This window comes from Meles meles, chromosome 14 (genome assembly GCF_922984935.1).
Source record: "Meles meles chromosome 14, mMelMel3.1 paternal haplotype, whole genome shotgun sequence".
Classification (NCBI taxonomy): Eukaryota; Metazoa; Chordata; class Mammalia; order Carnivora; family Mustelidae; genus Meles; species Meles meles.
The window spans coordinates 59922607-59934303 of NC_060079.1; the positions used below are offsets into that span (position 1 = coordinate 59922607).

An 11697-nucleotide genomic window follows, 5' to 3' on the forward strand; every position below is an offset into this window, starting at 1 on the left:
TCCCCCACCGCCAGCTCCCCTGACCCCATCAGGTTTCTCCACACTACCCTGACCAATCTATTTAGAATTTCAACACCTCCTACAGGATTTCTAATCTCTTAACTAAGTCCAAGTTAATATTATTTTTTAAAACTACATAATTTTCACCATCTATTATGTATTATGCCTATCTTTTACCCTTCCCAGAGAATGATAAATCCAAGAGAACAATTTTTTTTGTTTCCCTTACTATTATTTTCCAGTATCTAGAAATATATCTTGTATATGGCCAGTGCCCATTTAATTCAAGCTATTTCTGATTTACCAGATATTCAAGATGTTACACTAATTAAATAATTCTAAGTAGTATGCTCATATTCTGTCAAAAAGAGTCATAAAGCAATAAAACACATTATATGGATATTTTTAAAATATGTATACTTTCGAGCTCTTTTCTAGGTGGAGTATATGCTGATTTTATTTGATTATCAAAAAGTTTCATAATCTAAACTCTCACCTTCAACTGCTTCAAGCTATTCTACGGCTTTGCTATCAATTGCATTCTTTTCAGTGTTTTAATCTCTTCAGTTCCTTTGTCCATCTATCCTTCCTTCCTGCCTCCCACCTTCCTCCTCCCTCCCTCCCTCCCTCCCTTCCTTCCTTCCTTCCTTCCTTCCTTTCTTCCTCTCTCCCTCCCTTCTTTCCTTCCTTTTCCTTTGGCATCTCACAATTTGGATATAAGACAGCAAAGAACATTGTGAAAAAGCCCAAAAGAATGTATGGCATAGTCAATTTTGTTTAAAGAACCAAAAGGCTGTGCAATTTTTTAGGGAACTCTGCCAAAATGAACCTTTCTGAAGATTTCTTTGTGAGACATGACTTAAGGCAGAGGAAATACTCATTTGTGTGCCAGCAGCTGATGATGTGAGATGTGAGATGTTAACACTACACATTTTCTTGCCCTTGTGTTGTGATTTGCTGTTAACTATTGACTATTGACTGTTGTGATTTGCTGTTAACTATTAACTCTTCGCCTGGCAGCAATGCTGCTGCTTCTTTTAAAAATCCTATCAAAGTAAACTCAGTTTGTTGCATTAGGAGATTTTCTTATTTCCTTCACTTATAACCGGAAGAGTCAAGTGAAATCTTTGTGTTTGTGTGTTCCTTTTTCTAGAGCTTGTGAAAGATTGACATGGAACTTTTATCAAGCAAGAACATGATCTTTTTTTTTTCTTTCCCTTTTGCTTCTCTTTCCTCTCTTCCTTCTTTTTTCTTCTTTCTTCTATTCCTCTTTTCCTCTCTCCCTCCCTTTGTCTTCCCTTCCTTTCCTCCTTTCAATTGTTCTTTATCCCCCCCACTTCCTTTTTGTCCCCCCAACATGTTCTTAAAGCGAAGGGCCCCATTCTTTGAAAAGATACTTCAAGACATACAAGTGTCCAAAAGATCTCTAAGAGCTAAGGATTCCTTTCATCAAAAGTGGAAGGAAAACTTTCCTTGTTTTTGGCATTCCTGCCCTTTCTGTAAGCCAGTGATACATCTGTACATTCATCTACAAGTACAGCCTAGAGCAGACTTTAGCCTATAGTAAGGGCTGTAAACTCATGAACTTAGACTAATCATGATTCTATTCATCTAGCACATAACAACAGTAACAACAACAACAAAAGATAATATTTAGCAATTAAAACACTTTAAAGCCAGATCAGAGTTCCAAGAATGTTTCCTATTGCATCTAGAATTAAAAAGTGCCAGTTAAGTGTACTATTTTTGGAGCTACTTTAAGAGTAAAATGATTCTATAACTTTCAAGTATTTAAAGATGATTACAAATATAATTTTATAACACAAAAATACAAAGAAATATCTGATAAATGAATATGTATATATATTAATTTATAGTCCTGTAAATCAAGCAGTTAAATCCCAACAGCTTGATAATATGTCTTCCTAATTAATTACCTATATAAAGTTCCAACCATCATATCTTAATTTTGTACCTGAATATCAGGGTAGTTTTCCCAAGCCTTGGCTTGCTATACCTCTGTTCAGCTCAAGAAACATCATGGTTGAATTTGCTCCAATATTGCTCTTTATGGCCATGCCAATTACAATTCCCACTAAGAGTGTATGAAAGTAATATATAATATCACACTCCAAAAAAGCTAATCCCAACCTGTTACACCCCAGGGTGACTCTTTCTAACTGAGTAATGAAAGTGGTAAGGTGTTGATTTTTACTTTACTTACTTGAATACTGATGATCTTAAATATTTTTCAAAATGTATTTAATGGACTTCATATTATTTCTTCTGTAAAATGTTTTTGCATAGGCAATGCCTATTTTTTTTAATGCCTATTTTTCTACTAGATTATCTGTCTCATATTGGTGTGTAGGAATTCTTCATATTTTCTAGACATTGAAACTTAATTTCTATGTGTTAGAAATAGCATCTTTCACTATATATTTGGGTATTATTTTATCACTATATATTTGGGTATTATTTTATGTAGAGAATTTTGTACTTCAGAAAGTCTTAAATTCACTATATTGGTATCAGTTTTCACCCTACACACAGTTTTCTGGTTGGGCTATAAATTCTTAGGTTTTGTTTTGTTTTTGTTTTGTTTTGTCTTAAGGCAAAAGAATTTTCCTATTTTTGACACTGTAATGTTTTAGTTCTCATATCTAGCTTATTGATTTTGTTGATTTATTTTTAATTTACTTTTTCGTATGGTTTGAAATAGAAAATAATTTTATATTTTTGCCATATTTGCTTCTGTGATCCACATTTCTTGTGTATTTCTGCATTTCTCCATTAATATGAAATGCCAACTGTCTTATATATAATTTTCTATATATCAGAGCTATATTCATGATCTATTCAATCTATTTCTATATTTTGTTGGGTTATTCCTACAACAGTATTTCTGTGTCTTAATTATTACTTGTAATACATCTTGGCATTTTGTAAAACTAGGTGGAATTTCTGCTTCTAGTTCTTTTTTGTAGCTGCTTTGCTCTATTCTTATACTTTGAATTTTCATGTGAAATTTTGACTATTGTCATAAGTAATTCTCTTGGGGATTTGGTGGGAATTAGATTTAATATATAAAGTAATTTGGAAAGTATTCAGGAGTACCTGAGTGGCTCAGTCTGTGAAGTGGCTGTCTTCAGCTCAGGATATGATCCCAGGGACCTGGGATTGAGCCCCGCGTTGGGCTCCCTTGCTCTGCAGGGAGACTGCTTCACACTCTCCCTCTGCCTCCCTTCACTTGTGCTCTCTTGTTCTATCTCTATCAAATAAATAAAGAAAATCTTTAAAAAACAATGAAAGAAAGAAAAAAAGAAAGAAAAAGAAGAAAGAAAGAAAAGGAAAAAAGAAAAGTCAAGTATTCAAATTTTCTTGTTCATATTTAAGAGTCATCACAATTTAGTTAGGTCTTCTTTTATTTCTTTGTATAATGTTTTAGCGTTATAGCACAGGTCTTCCACATTTTCTTATTTTCCAATATCAATATACATTATATACTTTTATTTTACTTCTATGTATTTTTTCAATTAAAATTACTAACTTGGTTTCCTACAAAACAAAAAAAAACCAAACCGAGTGAATAACAACCAAACAGACAGGCAACAAACAAATCTGGATGAATTTTATTAGATGCTTTCTCTGTTTTAGTACTGATATTAATTTAGTAATTTTTTTTTTTTTTTTTTTTTTTTTTTTTTTTTTTAATTTGACAGAGAGAAATCACACTAGGCAGAGAGGCAGGCAGAGAGAGAGAGAGAGGAGGAAGCAGGCTCTCTGCGGAGCAGAGAGCCCGATGTGGGGCTCGATCCCAGGACCCTGGGATCATGACCTGAGCTGAAGGCAGAGGCCTTAACCCACTGAGCCACCCAGGCGCCCCAATTTAGTAATTTTTTAAAAGATTTTATTTATTTGAGAGAGAGAGAGCACACATGTGGAGAGAAAGGCTGAAGAGGCAAGAGAAGCAGACTCCCTGCTGAGCAGGGAGTCCAGTGTGATAGGGCTTGATCCCAGGACTGTGAGATCATGACTTGAGCCAAAGGCAGAGGCTTAACTGACTGAGCCACCTAAGTGCCCCGTATTGATTTAATAATTTATCTAGCAAAATAATAATATGATTGTTTTTCAAAAAATTCCCCCCAAATTACTAATATTTTCTATGTAGACAAATGTATTACCTGAAAAAAATCACAATTTGTCTCTTTTCATATTTATTTATTTATTTGCATCTAAGAATTATATCTCATTGACAGTTTGTATAGGTTGCACTTACTAGGTTAACATAAAATGAATGTGATAATTCATTTTAATTAAAGTTGTACTCTCTTGATTTAAAATGACCACATTTGGTATTTTCTTAATCTGAAAATTAAAGTTAAAACCTTAGGAAAAGTAAGTTGGACTGCCACAAGTGACTGATGCAGAACCTTATTCATTCCCCTAAATTTGGAATATTAATGCTAATTGGAAATCTGACAAGAAGGAAAATAGTACATTTCAGTTAGATCTCCCTCATTGTCTGTTGCGGATGACTCAAGATTGCTTTGCTCAATGATATCTGAATTTGTAAGCTTTTGTATGATTTTACATTAACACCTCTTTCTGGATGGAAAGTATATTTCTGGTCTTCTTGTCAATTAAGGTGCAGGACTAATTTCCACTGTTTCTCTGGATATTCTGTAGCTTTTCTTAGACAGGCAAGCAGTTTCTTCTCTGCCTAACCCACCAGTAAATAGAAATTTCTTTCACGAAATCGTGTGTGGACTGAAGTGCTTACCAATGCTATCTGATAGAACTGCAAGAACGTAAATATTCTATAATTCTACACTACCAATGGGGTATCCACCAGCCATCTGTAGTTGGAGTACCTAAAATGTGGCTCTTCCTGTGAAAGTTAGTTTTAGTTTAAGACCATTAGCTTTAAATGAAGTATTCGATTCTTGGTCCCCCCAAATTATGATCTCTCCCAATTATGGGGTCTCAAATTTAATATCCAGAGCCAAATTTTGATGGGCTTATTTTCCTGAAAAGTTTTAGCAATTTAAAAAAATAATAATTTTACATTGATCTCCAAGAATAAAGGAACTCTGTGACTAGGTCACATACTAGTGCCCATACTAGCCACCTGGTGGGCAGTGCCCTTTCAGACCCCTACAAAGATGTGTCAGATGAGAAGTTACGAGACTACATATGGAACACACTGAACTCAGGACGGGTTGTCCCAGGCTATGGCCATGCGGTACTAAGGAAGACTGATCCACGATATACCTGTCAGCGAGAGTTTGCTTTGAAACACCTGCCTCATGACTCCATGTTTAAGCTGGTTGCTCAGCTGTACAAGATTGTGCCCAATGTCCTGTTAGAGCAGGGCAAGGCCAAGAATCCTTGGCCCAATGTAGATGCTCACAGTGGAGTGCTGCTCCAGTACTATGGCATGACAGAGATGAATTACTACACAGTCCTGTTTGGGGTGTCACGGGCACTGGGTGTACTGGCACAACTCATCTGGAGCCGAGCCCTAGGCTTTCCCCTAGAGAGGCCCAAGTCCATGAGCACGGATGGTCTGATGAAGTTTGTGGACTCTAAGTCAGGGTAAAACTTAAGACTGGGGGAAATTATCAGAAAGTGGGGGAGCTTTAAAAAAAAGTATAATTTTGTTTTGTTTCAGGGGGCTTTTTAAGACTTAAGATTAAATTGTATCTGAGGCACTGATAATAACTTTGAGGTTAAAATATAAATTAAGACTTTAAAAAGATAAAAAGTAAAAAAAAAAAATTAATTAAATGGAGTGAGTGAATAAAGAAATTTTCCATTCCAGCATGGAAAAATGAGTGACAAATTAGATGTAAATATTATTACAGTTGACAAAATTGTGTTCGTGAATGTTAGCATATGAGTGAGTTGTATCATGGGAGAAAGGATTGTAGTGTAATAATGGCTATTGAATAACTAATTTTCTTCAGTATTAATATTTCTAATAGGATATTTGATTTCACATTTCTACATTAACTAGTACTGTAATCTGTTGTGATAACATTAAGCAGTGCTTCTAAATTCAGTTTATAACCTTATGCCATTTCTTGACTGAAGGAAGCACTCTTAGAAAAAAATCAGTTATATCCCAGTGATTTTGTTTATTATAATTGTATTATTTATACAGTGATATTAAGAAAACTGAAATCTTTTATGCAGAGACAGGAAAGAAATATATAAATGAATAGCTTTCTTAAAAGTTATAATGTATGGACAAACCTATTTTTAAATTAGAGATAAAATGAATTAATTTAATGCTGTTTTTTCTCATAATACAAATGAAACTCATGTCTCAATTTTTTTGAGACAAAATAATTCTTTTATTTTATTTTTATTTTATTTTTTTATTCTTTTTTATTTTGTTCTTTTTTATTTTATTCTTTCAATTATTTTAGCATTGTTATTTCATTATGGCGTATACAATGAATAGCATAAGAACATTAAGGTAGTAATCAGTGATTTATTTCACCCCAAATATTGTTGTAGCCTAGATTAAGACATTGAGCAGTATAAACACTTGAAACATCTATCATTTCTCCTTCCTCATGTACAGAATAACCAAAATCTTAATTCCTTTAAAGTAATACATGTGTAACTTTTCTTTAGGAGTTTGCCACCTAAAATGCATCATCTGTTACTATAATTTTTACATTTTGTTAAACTTTGAATTTAATTGATCATTTATATTTTTTTTCTGTTTTTTTTTCCATTTTATTTATTTTTTCAGCGTAACAGTATTCATTCTTTTTGCACAACACCCAGTGCTCCATGCAAAACGTGCCCTCCCCATTACCCACCACCTGTTCCCCCAACCTCCCACCCCTGACCCTTCAAAACCCTCAGGTTGCCCCAACCTCCCACCCTTGACCCTTCAAAACCCTCAGGTTGTTTTTCAGAGCAATATTGATGATTCAAGTACAGCTACTAAAAAGAGGGAAATAATCTGATGGACATACATTTCTTTAAAAATATAAATGATCAGAGTCCATAGTCTCTTATGGACTCTGATCATTTATATTTTTAAAGAAATGTATGTCCATCAGATTATTTCCCTCTTTTTAGTAGCTGTACTTGAATCATCAATATTGCTCAATAATAGCAGTTTGCCATACTTTATATAATCTTTATAAGTTAATGATAATTTGGGTGATTTCCACTTTCAGGAAATAATAAATGCTCTTCTGTGAACATAGCCATATATATCTATTGGTGCACATGTCCACATATGCACATCTGTAGGATATTCATGTATAAGTAGCATTGCTTTAATAGACTATATGGATATCTTCACTATTAGTAGATAATATCAGACCATTTCTCAAAATGATTGTTCCAACCGACACTCCCCCTAAAAGGTATTATGGTTCCTGTTGCTTTGCTTCATACCCTTGTCAACACATACTTCAATCTTTTTAATTTTAGTCATTCTAATGAATGTATAGCAGTGTTACATTATGCTTTTAATTTGCATTTAGTTGATTAATAATAAAATTGAATACCCTGTTTTCAATAATTTTGATATATGTGTTGCGAGGAACCTCTTCACCTTGTTCACCTTTCTACTTCTGTGTTTTTCATCATTTCCTTATTGATTTGTAGGATTATTTATATTTTGGTAATAAGCTTTTTGTCAGTTTTATATTTGGCAAGAATAATCTCCAACGTTATGACTTGGTTTTCATTTTCTTAATGGTATCTTAATTTTAATGTAATAAAATTCATTATTTTTTCTTTTACTGTTTATGTTTTATGCTCTGGTGAATAAGTCTTCTCATACCCAAGGTTATGAAGTTATATATATATTTTCTAGGAATTTTATTGAAGATAAATTGTATGAAGATATACATATATATATATACACACACACACACATACACATAATACATATCTATATTCTAGGAATTTTATTGTTTACTTTTCACATTGAGGTCTGCTAATTCTGAAATGATTTTTGTGTATCTTGTGATATATGGGCCACATTTCTTTCCTAGTGTGACTATCAAATTGACTTTACAAACATTTTGAGAATACCTTTTTCTTCATTGCTTGTACAAGGATGTCTTAATATTTCTTCTTTTACCAGTATTGGTGGGTTTGGTGTTTGTATCCCAATTTCCTTTGACCTATTTATCTAGTCTTGCACAAATACTAAGATCTCTTAATTAAAGGAGGTTTGATAAAAATACTTAATATCTGATCTAGCAGTGTTCTTCATTTTGTTTTTTTTTCCTCTAAGATTGATTTTAGGTAATCTTAGAACTTTGCATGTTTAAAGATTAGCATGTCAAGTTATAATGGGGAAAAAACTGATGATGTGGACAAAATAACATTGTTATCATTTCCAAGGTGAATAGATATCTGGAGAAAATGTAAATAGTTTGTGGAGAATTAACATCATTAAAATACTGAGTTGTTTAATCTATGAACATCATGTATAACTTCATTGATTGAGGTTTCTTGAAATTTTAAATAGTAATATTTCATATTTTTATTTATAAAACTATTGGCCTCCCTTTGTTAAACTTATTCTTAAGGGATGAGAATAACTTTTTCTTTAATGTTATTTGTTAGTGCCAGAGAGTAGCTTATAGACTATACTCTTTTATTTTCTGTGAACACAAACTTATCATATATGAATAAATTTATATTTTTCCTTTATAATTCTTACAGATTTTATTTCATTGATTTATATCATGGATTAAGACTTTTAGTAGAATTATACTCTAACAGATGGCAGTAGAAATACTTGTATCTATTCTAATCTTAAAAGTATATCGTTTGTACCATTATTCATTATATCACCATACTTAAGAAATCATGCTTAGTTAGGCTAACTCTGTTCCTAGATAAGAGCTCTTTATCAAGAATGTATATAGATGTTTTGCTGAAAAAATAAATACATTAATTTAAAAAAAAGAATGTATATAGAAAGATAAAGTCATCTTTATTTATTGAAATGTTTATATGATTTTCTCTTTCATTATGCCAATGTTCAAATTATTTTCATTAATTTTCTTATAGTAAATCAACCTTTCATTGTAAAATAAATTCATAATGGTAAATAAGTATTATTTTATATATACTCTGCTATTCTGTATATGAATTATATTCCAATTCTTTTTTTAGGATTCTTGTGTCTATATTCAGGAGTAAAATTAGCCTCTATATTTCCTTTACTGAATTATATTTTATTCCATAAATTTTTCTACCTTTTGTAATTCAACCTTGAGCTTAAGTCTCAGATCATGTTCTTTTTGTTTGAAGATACCAGTTTGTATTCTTTCAGTGCAGAATTGGTTGTGGTATATTAAATGTTTTTTGTCTCAAAATACCTTAACTTCTTCATTCCAAAATGATGTTTTCTTTTGGTAAATAATTCTGGGTTGGGAGTTTTTCGCTTTCATTGGTTTGCAGGCTTTATTTTCTTATCTTCTAGAATCCAGGGTTTCATCATGAAGTTTTCTCTCAGCTTCTTCTCTCTCTCTTTGAAGTTTTTTCTTTGTTTTCTGTTTTAAGCAATCTCTGTGTGCATGTGTGTGTGGAGGGGGGAGTGTTTATTTTTTAGTGAGAATTCTTTATTGTGTCACCTGAATACTTTAATCAGTTTGGGAAATTTCTTAGCACTGTTTCAGTAATACCTCACATATTAGTTCTTCATATTGTGTCCTTCATTCTCTTTTGTATATTTCTTACTTTTGCTTTTCCTTGCTTAAGTCAAAATGTTTCCTTTTGACACTCACCTCCATAATTCTCTCTTCAGTTCTTTTTAACAACTGCCATATTGCCCATCCTATTATCATCATAAGCAGAATTCCTATTGTATTTATTCCTTTAGCATTAAGCCATTTTACCAATATGAGTGGTGTAATTTTTAAAAGTAAGATAATATTTTTCTTTTTTTCAGATGTCTCCTCCAGTACCTTTCTGAAGGATATGTGGTCTAAAAATACAATAAAAATTATCTTTCTAATTAATGACACCTATTATATAAAATATTAATCTTATGTAAAATGTGCATAATTTCATTTTTGTTAACTTTCTTTATAATAATGTTGGTGATATAGTCAAATGAACTTTGGATTCAGAGGTTTATACTAATATTATCCTTACCCTTACTTTGTATACTAGCTAAGACAACCAAAAGTCTTCCTTGGCATTTTATTTCTCACCTAGCATTAGAAAATACCTTTCGAAACCCTTACCATTATTCTGCAGGTTATTTGAAATAATCAATAGAAAACCTTAAAGTATTAATGAGTACTTTATAAGAGGCCCAGTAGTTGAAAGTTTGTTATTTTAAATTATTTTACAATAAATATATGGCATCAAAATGCATGTAAAATCAAATTTATAAATAGTTTAATTATTGCATTTTTTGTAGAAAAAAAGTATTTTACAATAAATATATGGCATCAAAATGCATGTAAAATCAAATTTATAAATGGTTTAATTATTGCATTTTTTGTGCCAATAAAGTGATACAAATAGATACTGTCACACATATAACCAGAATCATAAATGTGAACTGCAGATTTATCTTCAATTCAAGAACTGATTAAATTCCAATAATTTTCACCAAATCAACATCCTGTAGAAAACTGAAGTTGTCCCAGCTAGCTGTCTAAATTTAAATAAGGTTATATATTTAATGTTAGTTCTGTTGCTGGGCTCCTGTGCCTTTTATACTATATTGTTGGCTCACTTTTATACACATCGAAAAATGTAAACACATGCACACAATACACGGACACTTGGTGCACTTTCACTCTCTCACTAACTGCCCTATTGATTGTTAGTTATTAATGTCCCTCTGTATGTTTGTGTAGGGATAGAAAAATGTCAGGGAAATAGAAGAACAGGAAGACAGTCTGATGATGTTTTATTTGAATGGCTAGATTATAATATTTTTAAGAAGTCTTCTCTTGCTTGTTTTGATTGTTTTTAATTGTTCCGAGTTATATTTTTTCATATATCTAACACAACAGCAACAATATAATCCTTGCCAAATACACCCCATAAAGCTCTTCCAGCAATAGGGTTTTTATTGTTATTGCCAAGCATCTTCTTGTGATGAGTCTGGTTAGAGGCAGAGGAAGATAAAGACAGAGATGGGGAGAGAGAGTTCTACAGAATAAAAGATCCTAAGAAATTTTTAAATGCCTTTTTAAAAACAAAAGTTCCATGGATCTTTGAATGAAACATATATTAATACTAACTGCTGTTTGTTCACCAAACAGTGGTCCAAAATTATTCATCTACTATGTGTCAGGCCTGTGGTTTGACCCTATTACAAATATAAAGTTGTAAAAAAAACTACATGACGTGCATTGGCAGTAGGTTTTTGTTTGTTATATTAACTCTTTTGTCAGAATTTCAAAGGTCTGATCCTGCCAGAATTTGGTTTTGCTACTTCCAAAAGGATTCCTCCAACTGAGCCTGACTTGTCTTTTCACTACTACATTTCAGTCTAGGGTCACCTCTTCTTATATTCCTGTTTTTCTATAATCCAAATGTGATTTTCAGTTCTCTAACGCAAATATTTTTTCTTTCAATATTATTTTCACACACAACATTCTTTGCAGTTTTTAATAACTGTTCTGGTTCACATATATATTCTTCCTACTTAAATGTCTCTCATTAATTGATTAATATTGAGTG

At 32.0% G+C, this 11697-nt stretch overlaps 1 protein-coding gene across 1 annotated transcript; it reads left to right on the top strand.

Moving 5' to 3' along the window:
- Nucleotides 1–823: 823 nt before the first annotated feature.
- LOC123956084 (citrate synthase, mitochondrial-like) lies at nucleotides 824–5739 on the top strand. The gene is made up of 2 exons (XM_046028326.1): nucleotides 824–903; nucleotides 5104–5739. Exons 1-2 carry the CDS (start codon nucleotides 824–826, stop codon nucleotides 5600–5602), a joined length of 579 nt encoding a protein of 192 aa, XP_045884282.1. The 3' UTR covers nucleotides 5603–5739.
- The last annotated feature ends 5958 nt before the right edge of the window (nucleotides 5740–11697 follow it).